A 14,932-nucleotide genomic window follows, 5' to 3' on the forward strand; every position below is an offset into this window, starting at 1 on the left:
ACTGAGCCGCGGTGAAGAGCAAACCACCGCCACCGCTCCAGCCCTTCTCTCCGCTCAACGTTATTTCGCGGTGGTCAGCTCACCACCAAAAATCCAGACTATGAATAGGCCTTAACCTGACCACCCTGACCTGACCACCCTGACACCTGTCCTGTCTAAATAAAATATAAAACATTGGCGCTAATTCTAGAGTGAATATAATAAAAAAAAATCACACTCGTGTGAAGTGAGGGGCACTCTTAACATACATCGTCCTACATCACATTCCGTGCTCGGCCAATCAAATCATCACTACGTGGTACGGTATACACACACACACACACACACAAAGCTGGGCATAGGAGGGGCTAGCGGCGGCAGCGTTGTTTTCGTCGACTAAAACTAAGGGCGCTTTCACACCCAAAGTTCGCTTAGAAGGTCCGGATCAAGGACCAAGGACCAAATATTAGCATTTTGATTTTGGTCCGTTTGGTGTTCACACTGGACTTTGTAAAGCGTACCAAATATGTAAACAAATGACACGTGGACATGTTAAGCGAACCAAATAGTGAGGAAAAAAGAACATGAGGGGAAATCACCGTCTACAATTTTTGGGGCAACCTTCAGTCACACAGAGAGAGAAGAGAACAGCAACATGACAGCAACAACTTGCTATTGCATTCATTCTTAATTATTTTATTAGCCAAATAAGAGCAACAGGTGAACAGAGGAGCAGGTGTTTGAACAATAATGTGCTTGCTGCTGATGCATACAATTCACGGAGACGTATAGCCTACAACAACAAGGTATCCCCGATAAAAATGACTTTTCTTCCATGTGTGCACCTTGACCTGATTAGATATGTTATTTCTGCGCATCAAATCGGCAGGCATTTCCATGTCATCTTATGGTTTAAACTTGAAGGTGGTCAGTTAGTATAGGTTATTGAGCTTCAAGTCAGAAAAGCTCCGCTGCAGCTAATTGAGTTGACCTAGTTTTACGTCTTTTGCTATAGTGATGTAATCAATTAATAATTTGGGACCACCTGTGTATAGCTTATTTAACATTGGCTTTTTCTCTATACGTGCGGCCGTGCGCGACATGGATGATTTTAAATATTTCAAATTCTCTGTCTCTGCGTCTCTCCCATATAAATATATGGTTCTCTCCCCCTCATGTGCGGCCCCCCCCCACCCCCCCCCCCCCACACACACACACACACACACACACACACACAAACACATATAGACAGACAGACAGAAAAAAGTAGGGGACACGAGTTGAAAGAGAAACTCTCGCATGAAGACTCATGCATCGCATGCTTTGTCATAACTTTGCGTGACGGCTGCGCATGCTTAAAATAAACAGATCTACAAGCTTACATCCACGTGTACCATATACCGTACACCATTCCGTGTCGATAATTATACATCTGTTATTTTTGCGCATGTGAACCTCGTACGCTGCCATTACATTTGCGCTGCGCCTCGACATGCGTCTACTATTAAAATAAAATCAGACTGTCAGCTGTCATATCAATAGTGATCCCCGTAAAAAATACATGCTTTTATAACTAATTATTAATGCAGCCTCACAACTGCCGAAGCCCGACAGCTATTTTGGCTATCGTACTGTATTTGGTCCTCTATAAAGTCCGAATGCATTCACACCAGTAACGAACCGCACCGTGGTTCGTTTGGAAGCGAACCGAGTCCGGCCTTTTTTAGCGAACCATGGTTCGTTTCTTTGATCCGCACCAGAGTTCGGATGCATGTTCACACCAACCGAACCAAAGGGGTAAGCGGACCATGGTTCGTTTTAAACGAACCAAACATGTCCGGTGTGAAAGCGCCATAAGACGAAAAATGTCCGTCGACTACCTTTTTCCACTGAGGAAAACTAAATGGAAACTAAGCTATGATGACTAAAACTAAGACTAAATATATACTGACAATTTCGTCAACAAATAAAAACTAGACTAAAATGTTAGGAAGGGACTAGAGTGGACAAGAGATCCGGTATAAGTCAGTTTACACTTGGGTTGCATGCTGAAAATACAAAGCTACAAGCTTGTGAGCTTGTAGATCGGGCTATTTTGTGTAAAAACAGTCATTACGACGGCATCAAGACCCACCAAAATACATTTTAGTCGACTAAATCAACTGTAGATTTAGTCGACTAAAATCCTATGATATTTAGTCGACTAAAACTAGACTTACACTGAAAACTATTCAAGAGACTAAAATCAAAATCAACACCGACTAGCGGCCCCCTGAAACACCACCAAGGTATGAGATGAAGCCCACCCTCCATGTTGGTCCTGTGGGTGAGGGATGACGGTTCGGTCCACCACTGGAGAGAGAAGTGGGCCACCTCTCCAGTGCACTGTGCCAGCAGCACACTGCCCCCACCAAACAGAACCCGCTCCAGCTGGGCACAGTGGAGAGAGAGAGAGAGACACTTTATATGTTGTTCATTTGGACACAGGACAATGCATATTAATGGACGTCACATGGACGTAAATACACCGGATATATCCATTTTCATCCGCAGTCCTCACAAGAAACACAAAGCGGAAAATAGACAGGCAAACAGTGGAATACATTTATATAACATTACATGGGGAACACAGCATAAAGAAAATAAATACACCTAAAAACACAAAGGGGGACGTGGAGGAGAATGCATACAGATTCACCCACACACTTGGATTGTGTTTTTAGGGATGTGCCGATGAGACATTTTGGCCCGACGATAATCGATATCCGATATAATGAATTGCTGTTATGGCTCGATAACCAACATTAAACTGGGGACCTGAGACGCTTCCCAGCTACGAGAATAGACTTTTACCAAGGTCTAGCAGGCTTTGCTTCGGTGAGTAGTTCGTTTTGTTTATTTGCTGGGATTTGAAAAACCGCGCACGGGAGTGAGAATATCACCAGAGGGCTGCGGAAGGGACTTCCCCAGGGCGTCAGAGAGAGACTCGCTGTAAGCACTGGACCAGGACTACTGGACCAGGGCTACTGGACCAGGACTACTGGACCAGGGCTACTGGACCAGGGCTACATGCAGTTCACAGTCAGTGGTGGAAAGTAACTAAGTACCTGTAACAATGGCATTTCTTTAAATATACTTATTTTTTAATTAATCTTTATTTAATTTACTTAATCTGAGAGAGCCTCTAGTTCCATTGCAGATTTTAATTAGTAATCTTAATGTATTGCTATACTGGTATTAAAAATGTACATTTCACATTATGTGCCACATTCACATGTACTTTTACTTTATATTATAAGTACTCTATATTTTGATGGCAACACTTTTGTACTTTCACTCTAGTTATAGAATTTCTGCACTGTGGTATTGCTATTTGCTACTTTTAGTAAAAGGCAAGCAAATAAAAACATTAAACATGCCAGCCAGGGAGGGTGCATGTTATTTTGTCAGCATTGTGTGTTTGCTATAAGCTCACATTGGTCAGTTTGTCTGTCTGTCTGCTAGTAGACTTGGGCTATTTCTGCTGTGCAGACCCGTTTTTGACCCGAAAATAACGACTTTATAACCGGAAATACCCCACATGAACGTGCAAGCGGGCCGGTACCGATTGGACCCCCCCCCCCCATCTGTGAAGTGCTGGATACGGCCCTGCATACGCGTGCAAACACACTCTCAAATGTGTCACACAAATGCACACACACACACACACACACACACACACACACACACACACACACACTTTAACACACACCTCCAGCAGCTCGCTGCCCTCCTTAAGGCCACAGTCCTCAGCAGGTGACCCCGCCCTCACACTGCTGACAAAGATCCCAGTCTGGTTGCCCCCGACCACGGTGATGCCGTCCGCTAGAGCGGATCTCCCCGGTTTCAGGTTGGTGGGTGGGCTGGGTGACGGAGACGGGGACGGGGTCTCCACCCTGGAAGCGGTGGAGGACGAGGACACAGGGAAGCAGGAGAAATATACGTGTTTTGTTTAAGAAAACTATATAAAGTTCAGTTCAGTTCAGTTCAGTTTATTTTCGGAAGGAGGACATACATTCATACACTGCACACAGTTTCCAACATTTTTCATTTTCATTGTTTATTTTATTTATTTTATATATATGTTTTTTATAGTGTCCATAGGTCATGTCCTGTCCGTTCCGAAAAAGGGTCAGGGAGAAGCCATAGGCTTGTCGGGGCCGTTACGTACCCCTGGAGTCCGTTTGTGCACGTGTAGCAGACCGTGCCTGCTTACACAGTGCATACATACATTCATGCTGTCCTTATGCATGTACATTTATCTACACACATTCACATATATATATATATATATATATATATATATATATATATATATATATATATATATATATATATATATATATATATATATATATGTATATATATGTACATATATATACTAATAACAACTGTAAATAATAATAATGACAGTAGCAACAATAATAATAATGGTATAATATATAACACATGCAGAATATAATAATATATTATATATACATAATATGTGGTGTGGTTTACCAATAGTGGTCTACTAATTAGTTTGTACCACTATTGGTAAACCACGCCACATATTATAATATATTATTATGGATGTGTGCTTTGGGTTAGGGTTAGTACTTGGCTTTTCGGGTTGCAGTCATTGGCTTACCCTGGAATGTTTGGCTTAGGTTTGTGTGGAGGAACTGGAGGCAGGTTGACCAGATCAGGGGGGAAGAGATGAGAGTGCAGAGAGCTCCACGAATCCCACAGAGAAGGCTCACTCTCACCCTGCTCACCTGAAACACAGCAGATAATGTCTCACTCTCACCCTGCTCACCTGAAACACAGCAGATAATGTCTCACTCTCACCCTGCTCACCTGAAACACAGCAGATAATGTCTCACTCTCACCCCGATAATGTCTCACTCTCACTAGTGGAATGTGATGTAGGACGATGTATGTTAAGAGTGCCCCTCACTTCACACGAGTGTGATTTTTTTTTTGGTATTCAATCTAGAATTAGCGCCAATGTTTTATATTTTATTTAGACAGGACAGGTTTCAGGGTGGTCAGGTCAGGGTTAGGCTTAGGTCAGGGTGGTCAGGGTGGTCAGGTTAAGGCCTATTCATAGTCTGGATTTTCGGTGGTGAGCTGACCACCGGTGGTTGAACAGTTTGGTGGATCTCACCTGTAATGTTGTCATCACTGCCCCAGGAGTCCAAGTCAAACCTTTCAAAGAGACAGACCAGGTTACGTGTTTGACACAGATTAAATACTCTTCTGGGAAAAGGTTAATGTTGGGCTAAAAGGAAACTCACTCGGTGGTGAATAAAAGGTTAATGTTGGGCTAAAAGGAAACTCGCTCGGTGGTGAATAAAAGGTTAATGTTGGGCTAAAAGGAAACTCACTCTGTGGTGAAATAAAGGTTAATGTTGGGCTAAAAGGAAACTCACTCGGTGGTGAATAAAAGGTTAATGTTGGGCTAAAAGGAAACTCACTCGGTGGTGAATAAAAGGTTAATGTTGGGCTAAAAGGAAACTCACTCGGTGGTGAATAAAAGGTTAATGTTGGGCTAAAAGGAAACTCACTCGGTGGTGAATAAAAGGTTAATGTTGGGCTAAAGGGAAACTCACTCGGTGGTGAAATAAAAGGTTAATGTTGGGCTAAAAGGAAACTCACTCGGTGGTGAATAAAAGGTTAATGTTGGGCTAAAAGGAAACTCACTCTGTGGTGAATAAAAGGTTAATGTTGGGCTAAAAGGAAACTCACTCGGTGGTGAATAAAAGGTTAATGTTGGGCTAAAAGGAAACTCACTCGGTGGTGAATAAAAGGTTAATGTTGGGCTAAAAGGAAACTCACTCGGTGGTGAATAAAAGGTTAATGTTGGGCTAAAAGGAAACTCACTCGGTGGTGAATAAAAGGTTAATGTTGGGCTAAAAGGAAACTCACTCGGTGGTGAATAAAAGGTTAATGTTGGGCTAAAGGGAAACTCACTCGGTGGTGAAATAAAAGGTTAATGTTGGGCTAAAAGGAAACTCACTCGGTGGTGAATAAAAGGTTAATGTTGGGCTAAAAGGAAACTCACTCGGTGGTGAATCGTCGGTTGATGGAATTCATGCAAGGAGGGAAGGGGAATGTAGACAGCCTGTTGATTTCCTTTTCACTGTCCTCCGTCTGGAGGTAAAGATACAGTCAAAGAAGGTTCGTTATCAATCAAATACATTCATTTACACCTGTACTGTATGTGTTCTTCTAGAGGTGAGCCGAACAACTCACTGACGACAGAAGATTCTCCTCCGAGTTGAAAGGGGAATCTGTGAAAATGATAAACAATATTTAATTAAAAAGTTAAAGACAAAATAATATATTTCTTTCCTCTTGTTCAGGTATCTCCATTATTAGGAGAAAGAAAACGGGAATAACCAAGCAAGCAGGTGCTCACCGGAGATATCAAACAGTGATCGGATGAAACGGGATCAAGAAACACCATCCGACCCGGGCACTGAAAGTTACAGAGAGGAAAACCAACATGGTTCTTCATCATCATCCTCCTCTCTCCCCTGACGGAGACCAGTTATGGTCGAAACATGTTGGCTGTTGCCTTTTAACCCATTTTGGGCGGGAACCCCTTTTGGTGTAAGCATTATGTTATGCTTTAGCTATTGAAAGCTACGAGCTTGTAGGTCTGACATAGAAACATAGCTTTTTCAGAAAACTGTCAGGATGTAGAAGACATTTATAGAATCTGATCTCAGGTCAAAATGGATTAATTAAATAAAGGCTTTCCTCTTTTTCACTTTGAGTGCCCGGAACGTCTCCCTTTTTGTGTATATCTCCATTGTTAGCTGCAAGATAATTACTATAAGCTTACCTACGGAGTTTGACGTGGCTTGACCTCTAGAGGGCGACTGTGGCACAGAAAAGACAAGCACATGTAGAATTTCAGCAGGCATTTTTTGTACAGCCTATCAGCACGCTCAGCACCATAGTTACATCAGCCTATCAGCACGCTCACCAGTCACCACCATAGTTACATCAGCCTATCAGCACGCTCACCACCATAGTTACATCAGCCTATCAGCACGCTCACCACCATAGTTACATCAGCCTATCAGCACGCTCAACACCATAGTTACATCAATCTGAAGGAGAAATATAAAAGAATAATGCTTGTCTGCCTCCTGGTGGTGCTATAAAATGATTAAATCTGAAGGAGAAATATAAAATAATAATTTTTGTCTATAAAAATGCAGATGTCAAAATGCAGGGCAAAGGTTTCCCCTTGGCTTCAAGAGAACGCATACAAAGTTTTACACAGATAGGTGCAGTTATTTATTATTATTATTATTATTACACAGATCGGTGCAGTTATAGGCAAAACACGGATGGGCCTGTTATAGCGCCACCATGAGGCTGATTTGAAAATGTCCAAGTGGCATTTCTTCCTCGGCCTAGTGGAATGTGTGTGGAGAAAGCTCATGGAAATCATCACATTGCCACCGAGTGGCGCGCTACGAGCTTGTAGGTCTGCTATTTTTGAAAAATCGAAGAGCGACTGACATTTTTAGAATCTGATCTCAGGTCAGAATGGGTTAATCAGACCAGTCAGTGTGTTCCTGCAGTGGAAACCTCGTATGAATCTGATCTCAGGTCAGAATGGGTTAATGACTATAGAGATAACCGTGTACAGATTTGCGTCATGTTTGGACAAAAGAATGTGTAAAAACAAAGAGGGGCATATCAGTGTGAATATCGATGTCACGCGGATGCCCTTGAACTTGTCGTAGCGATGTCCATGCGGACCGAAGTGAACACAGACCTTTCGTAGCAGCGGGTGAGGCCCATTGGACTGTGGGGTCAGTTCCAGGCCTAGGGAACAGCAGGGACCGTAGCACTGGTCTTCACTGCACAGGGACAGGTGAGACTGCATGGGGAACAGGGACAGGTGAGACAGGGACAGGTGAGACAGGGACAGGTGAGACAGGGACAGGTGAGACTGCATGGGGAACAGGACAGGTGAGACAGGGACAGGTGAGACTGGGGAACAGCACGGACCGTAGCACTGGTCCTCACTGCACAGGGACAGGTGAGACTGCATGGGGAACAGGACAGGTGAGACAGGCACAGGTGAGACTGCATGGGGAACAGGACAGGTGAGACAGGGACAGGTGAGACTGGGGAACAGCAGGGACCGTAGCACTGGTCTTCACTGCACAGGGACAGGTGAGACTGCATGGGGAACAGGGACAGGTGAGACAGGGACAGGTGAGACTGGGGAACAGGACAGGTGAGACAGGGACAGGTGAGACTGGGGAACAGGGACAGGTGAGACAGGGACAGGTGAGACTAACTAGATCTAGCGGTGATTCTCAACCATTGTAATGGACTGAGGACCCTCAGTTTGACATGCAATATTCTACAGACAGTCAGGGTCCATTTGGATCCCTTTGTACACACCTATGGGGACCCCCTGGAACTCCTCCCTCAAGGACCCCCGGGGGTCCCCGGCTGCAGGACCCCCCCCCTCTGGGAACCACTTGCTGTGCATCTCTAGCGTCTCTAAACTCACACAGTGCAGCGTGCCGCTCTGCTCGCGTTGCTCCTGGCTCCGCTCTCGCTCTCGCTCCAGCTCCCTCTGCTGGTGCTCCAGGTTGGCCTGCAGCTCCGCGATGCGCTTACGCAGGCCATTCTTGTCCAGGAGGCAGTCCGTGTATTCCAGCTGCAGGCTGTCCCGGCTGCGCAGAGCCTAGGAGGGAGGAGGAAGGGTTGAGAGAAGAGAGAAACCAGGTTTCTGTCAAGAGTCGCGTTCCACGCCAAATCACCCACCCACTGACCAGCGTTTGATTTCGATTTCGTTGCCTTTCGAATAAGTTTTGTTCACCTGTTTTAGTCACCTGAAATGTTTTGGCGTTAGTCTAGTTTTAGTTGACAAAAATGCATTTTGGCGGGCCTTGATGCCGTCGTAATGACTGGTTTTACACTTGCATGCTGAAAATAGCCGATCTACAACGCATTGCACTGCGACACACGAAATTGTCAGTATATTTTAGTCATAGTTTTAGTCATCATATGGCTTGGCATTTATTTAGTTTTCGGCAGTGAAAAAAGTTATTCAACGGTAGTCGAGTCATAGTCTCCTAAATCAACAATCAAAGCCACTGACCTGGTCCAATGACCTGGTCCAATCAAAGCCACTGACCTGGTCCCGCTCCTTCTCCAGCTCCATGATCTGGTTGAAGTAGGACACGCTTCTCTTCTGCTCCGTCTCCCAGTCCAGCTGGAGAGTCCTCACCTTCAGCTGCAGCTGCTCAAACTGGGACTCCAGCTAGAGGCAAACGGAACGTTTACTTTATGTAAAGGACAATGCATCGCCTTGTAGCTGAAATGTGCTATAACTCCCTGAGTAGAGCGCGCCTTCACCTAGAACGGTTTTGTTGCCCCTAAAAATAAAATCACACCCGTGTGAACTGAGTCCCCTCTCCTCTCTCTCTCTCTCTCTCTCTCTCTCTCTCTCATTAGCAGGCAACAGTGCAGCACTATCTCTCTCTCTCTCTCTCTCTGCACAACAGCGTCCCTACTGGTACTCATAGGTACTTAAAGTCACATAGGTTAAAGTCACATACAGTAGGTGAACACGGACATTGCTGTTCCTTGGGAGTGGTTGCACCACTCAAAAAACATGCATTATAGTCTCACCTTGTCCCTTTGATCTTCGGAGCTCTCTAGCTCCTCCTGCAGTTTAGTGATGGTGTTGCACAGGTCTTGCCTCTGCTCCGCCGCCTCCCTGCGATCCTGCTGTAAAATATCCATCAGCGCCTGACGTGGAAAAAACACACAGAACAGAACCGTTGTCCTCCTCCCAGTGATGTTTTTGGCAGCACATTTTAGTTTTAGTTTTAGTCATAGTCTCTTGAATAGTTTTCATTTCGCTTTAGTCACATTTTGGTCACCTGGAATGTTTTTAGTGTTATATTAGTCTAGTTTTAGTCGACTATATATCATAAGGTTTTAGTCGAGCAAAATATGTTTAGGCGGGCCTTGATGCCGTCGTAATTACTTTTTTTTTCTCCACTTGCTGAAAATAGCCGATCTGCAAGCTCACAACGCGTCGCAGTGCGACACGTTGTGGGCTTGCAGATCGGCTCTTTTCAGTTTTCAGCATGCAATCAAGTGTAAAATGACTTGTATACTGGATCTCTTGTCCACTGAAGTCCCTTCCTAACAATTTAGTCTAGTTTATATTTGTTATACAGGTTTTTCAGTTGCTTCATATTGATATTATGTGCGTTCAATTCTTATTTTAAACTTGGTGTCAGTAAAAAGGAACATCACAGGCGCTGCAGGGCATATCATGTTTGGTTTTATCGTGTGTGTTGCCTTTAAATTCTCACCTGAGCTCCATTATTCCCAGCCTTGTGTATGTCAATACGGTGCAGCGGCTTCTCTGGTAACGGAGGTGGAGCAGCATTAACACTGTTGGAGATCACGCTGTTCCTTTTGAGCGCCAGAGTGTTGGCTGCAGCTGCAGCGCTGGGAGGAGGTTTCTCTGCCTCCATCAGTCTGGCCTTCAGCTCGTCCATCTGTGTTTGGAATGGCATGCTGTTGTTTAGTGCTCCCTTGGTTTGGAGGGATATATTATACGGTATTTTGAGCACACGCATATACAGTATGTATGGTGTTGTAATCTCTTGGTAAGGACCCTGGTCCGGTTCTGGCTGACCGGTAGTGTGTGTGCAGACTGGGTGGTGTGTGATAATCCAACTGAATTATTCCTGTGGTAACGGCGGCGATCGGACGGGCCCGGGAGAACAGTAATAACGGGACACTCAGACAGTATCTCGCCAAAGGTTCACAATTTATTACACAGATACAGAATCATAGCTCTGGATCCCCGTGTCCTCATGACGTGCCACTGAGACATAACAATAACATCGGCTAGCAGCAAGTGGCCTTGCTCTCTGAGATGGCTTCAGTGGCTAAAGTCAGTCTGTTACAGTTCATGGCAGTACACAATACATATCCTGTACATTTCTATATGGTACTATGTATCTTATTATATCAGGGGTCGGCAAGTACATTTGGCCCCAAGACTTTTAGGCCAGAACATAATCGATGGTTAAACTCAATGTCTGCCAACGACTTAATTAACTGATTTTTTAGCAACTCCCACAGCGCCAACGACGTCTTTATCGTCTTTTTCAGATGTGTATAACATTGGGCAATATTTTTTAAATAAAAATAAAATAAAATAATGTATAGAAACTGGCGCTCGGGGACTTTTTGGCACCCCATAGTGGCGAAGAATGAGTTTAAAAAAGTTTGACGATAGTCAATCTTATACAAATGCTGTTGCTATAAAAGTGAATCAAATCAAACTTTATCTACAGTACATAGGACATTGAGCACAACAGATCACAGATGCTGACAAAAAGTTGCGGGTTGAGACAAACAGAGCATCAAATAGCGCCTATCGGCAAATATTATGTACATCATTAAGAAAACACATGAGACCATCAAGAGCAATTAAAAGCCGAAGAGAACAGGTGGGCTGTCAGTAAGGATCTGAGAACGGGGCAGATCGGATGGGGAGAGGCAGGTTAATTAATCTAATCTTTTTTTGGCTACAGAAACAGGAGATGCCCTATGGGCCTCATGGCTCGGCAAGGCTACTTACAGTCCTGAATGGGTTAAATGTTAAAGACAGCACTTCTCACCTGTCTCAGTAGCTCTCTCTCCTGTCACTTCTCACCTGTCTCAGTAGCTCTCTCTCCTGTCACTTCTCACCTGTCTCAGTAGCTCTCTCTCCTGTCACTTCTCACCTGTCTCAGTAGCTCTCTCTCCTGTCACTTCTCACCTGTCTCAGTAGCTCTCTCTCCTGTCACTTCTCACCTGTCTCAGTAGCTCTCTCTCCTGTCACTTCTCACCTGTCTCAGTAGCTCTCTCTCCTGTCACTTCTCACCTGTCTCAGTAGCTCTCTCTCCTGTCACTTCTCACCTGTCTCAGTAGCTCTCTCTCCTGTCACTTCTCACCTGTCTCAGTAGCTCTCTCTCCTGTCACTTCTCACCTGTCTCAGTAGCTCTCTCTCCTGTCACTTCTCACCTGTCTCAGTAGCTCTCTCTCCTGTCACTTCTCACCTGTCTCAGTAGCTCTCTCTCCTGTCACTTCTCACCTGTCTCAGTAGCTCTCTCTCCTGTCACTTCTCACCTGTCTCAGTAGCTCTCTCTCCCGTGCGGCGGACGTGCCCTGGTCCTCCAGAGCCCTGGAGTACTTCACGGCCTGCTCCAGGTGTCGGTCCTTCATCCTGCCCAGCTCTCGACTGCCAGAGTCCCAGTCCTGACGCAGCCTGTGATCAACACGCACCATTCATTGATTGATTGATTGAAATATTTATTAACCCATTCTGACCTGAGATCAGATTCATACGAGGTTTCCACTGGACACACACTGGTCTGATTAACCCATTCTGACCTGAGATCAGATTCTAAAAATGTCAAGTCGTTCTTCGATTTTTCAAAAATAGCAGACCTACAAGCTCGTAGCGCGCCACTCGGTGGCGCGCTATGAGCTTGTAGATCTGCTATTTTTCAATAGCTAAAGCATAACATGATGCTAACACCAAAATGGGTTCCCGTTCAGAATGGGTTAACAGTTTGCAGAATTACAGTACATTTCAAGCACAAAACTCAATACAAAGACTGTTAACTGTGAGTGGGACGACCCAATTAAGCATTACACTTGTTTACATTAGAGGGTCCACCATGTTCAATTCATCAAAACATTTAGAGACGTACAAATAGACACTTCTATGTAGTTAAAGAACAGAACAGGAATTCATCGTAAAGGAAGCAAAAAGGGAAAATAAACATATACAGTGAGGGGAAAAGGGGGGGGGGGGGGGGATTCAGATTTTACGGGGGCCAGTTTGGAATTGCAGCCGTCCGTATAGGTGCCCTTTATTGAGAGCGGTTTTGAAGGAGTCAAGGGATTCACATGTCTTAAAGGGACACTTCACCCTTTTTGCAAAAAAATATATGTTAATGACGTTTAGGAGCTTTAGAACACTTTCCTGGGGGTCTTTATGTGTGTAATATGTGGTTTTAGATATTTTATATTGTAGCAGTGAGCCTGTTGTCTCTGATGTCATGGACACTGGGCTCACTTCCTTCCTGGACTACATGTTGTCTCAGTAAGACAGCTCTCCCCCCTTTCCACAAGGAGGAGCAGTGCACCAAAGAATTATGGGAATTGTAGTCCAGGAAGGTAGTGAGACCAGTGTCCATGACATCAGAGACAACAGGCTCACTGCTACAATCTAAAATATCTAAAACCACATATTACACACATAAAGACCCCCAGGAAAGTGATCTAAAGCTTCTAAACGTCATTAACATATATATTTTTGCAAAAAGGGTGAAGTGTCCCTTTAATGACCATTCAACACAGACACACTATTGAAGATTCTGATCAATTCATTTTGGGGCGATTTGATTGGATTGACTTTTGTTATCCATCAATTTAGGGAAATCGGCGGTCGGTCTAAAAAAAACTAACATTTGGCCAAGATTGGCGTACACTTTCCCGTACAAGTCAACTGAGGAAGTTCTTGACTTTCCAGTAAATGACAACATTGACGTGTCAGTTACAGTAAACCTATTTGTGCAAATAAAGGCAAGGCACTTGTCACGCAGCATCGGAGCCCACAGTGTGCGAGCGTCTCCCAGCGTATACTAGGCTTACTCGCCGCTCGGCACCTGCCCACGTTTGGGTTGGATGTTTTTGTACTTATTTCGTGTAACATTGACATTGTCATCATACGTCACCAGGTCATTTAGACAGTGCACTCTGTTTCGCAACTTTGCATGGTCAGGGACCACATACAATACCTTCACGGACCACCAGTGGTCCACGGACCACCTGTTGAAAACCTCTGCTCTATGGGGGTCCCTGGCATCTTTTCAAATGGGGGTCCGCGGGGATAATTAGCGCCAATTTGGGGCTCCTTGGAACACACTAGGTTTCAGGTCCTTGGGGTGTACAGTACAGTACAGTACAGTACAGTACAGTACAGTACAGTACAGTACAGTACAGTACAGTACAGTACAGTACAGTACAGTACAGTACAGTACAGTACAGTAGGCCTACAGTACAGTACAGTACGGTACGGTACGGTACGGTACGGTACGGTACGGTACAGTACAGTACAGTACAGTACAGTAGGCCTACAGTACAGTACAGGTACCTCTCCAGCTGCAGGCGGTCGTGTCTGAACTCCTGTGCCTTCCGTTCGGCGCGGCTGCGTTCGTCCTCGGCCACGCGGCAGCGCTGCGACAGCCGCCGCTCGCACACGCGGCTGTTCCTCAGCTGCTCCCTCAGCTTCCGCACCTCCAGGAGCAGGAACTGCGTCAGACCCTCGGGACCCTCCTCGTCTGGCATGGGGAGCAGACAGACAAGGTCATTTAACCCATTCTGACCTGAGATCAGATTCATACGAGGTTTCCACTGGACACACACTGGTCTGATGAACCCATTCTGACCTGAGATCAGATTCTAAAAATGTCAGTCGTTCTTCGATTTAAAAAAAAATTAGCAGACCTACAAGCTCGTAGCGCGCCACTCGGTGGCGCGCTATGAGCTTGTAGATCTGCTATTTTTCAATAGCTAAAGCATAACATGATGCTAGCACCAAAAGGGGTTCCCGTTCAGAATGGGTTAAAGGACCACTTCTCGTCCTATAATAAGGGCCTTTCTCGGGCCCCCACCTCTCTCTCCTGTGTTTTAGGATCCAAGATGGCCGCCGCAGCACCAGGAGGGGGGGGTGGGGCAGAGGTGAGCGGGCGGGGTCGACATATGACTTCACTGGGCTGCATTCAAGACACCTTGCCTTGTGTCTGACACCTGACTTGTGTCTGACACCTGACTTGTGTCTGACACTTGCCTTGTGTCTGACACCTGA

The 14,932-nt window shown here is 45.1% G+C and overlaps 1 protein-coding gene across 1 annotated transcript in view; it reads right to left on the reverse strand.

The window, feature by feature from the left end:
• LOC308324729 (caspase recruitment domain-containing protein 10) overlaps positions 1-14,932 on the reverse strand; it is a 28,660-nt gene that overhangs the window by 5,027 nt on the left and 8,701 nt on the right. Inside the window, exons 4-17 of the mRNA XM_080776969.1 lie at positions 14,219-14,405; positions 12,184-12,322; positions 10,371-10,559; positions 9,676-9,795; positions 9,179-9,304; positions 8,549-8,725; positions 7,799-7,903; positions 6,851-6,887; positions 6,256-6,293; positions 6,065-6,153; positions 5,168-5,208; positions 4,649-4,775; positions 3,731-3,914; positions 2,286-2,409 (exon numbers count right to left, since the gene is read on the reverse strand). Of these exons, the coding sequence (XP_080633095.1) occupies positions 2,286-2,409; positions 3,731-3,914; positions 4,649-4,775; positions 5,168-5,208; positions 6,065-6,153; positions 6,256-6,293; positions 6,851-6,887; positions 7,799-7,903; positions 8,549-8,725; positions 9,179-9,304; positions 9,676-9,795; positions 10,371-10,559; positions 12,184-12,322; positions 14,219-14,405 (1,683 nt within the window). The remainder of the gene's footprint in view (positions 1-2,285; positions 2,410-3,730; positions 3,915-4,648; positions 4,776-5,167; positions 5,209-6,064; positions 6,154-6,255; positions 6,294-6,850; positions 6,888-7,798; positions 7,904-8,548; positions 8,726-9,178; positions 9,305-9,675; positions 9,796-10,370; positions 10,560-12,183; positions 12,323-14,218; positions 14,406-14,932) is intronic.

The sequence above is a fragment of the Protomyctophum bolini genome (genome assembly GCF_963924005.1).
Source record: "Protomyctophum bolini genome assembly, chromosome: 11".
Classification (NCBI taxonomy): Eukaryota; Metazoa; Chordata; class Actinopteri; order Myctophiformes; family Myctophidae; genus Protomyctophum; species Protomyctophum bolini.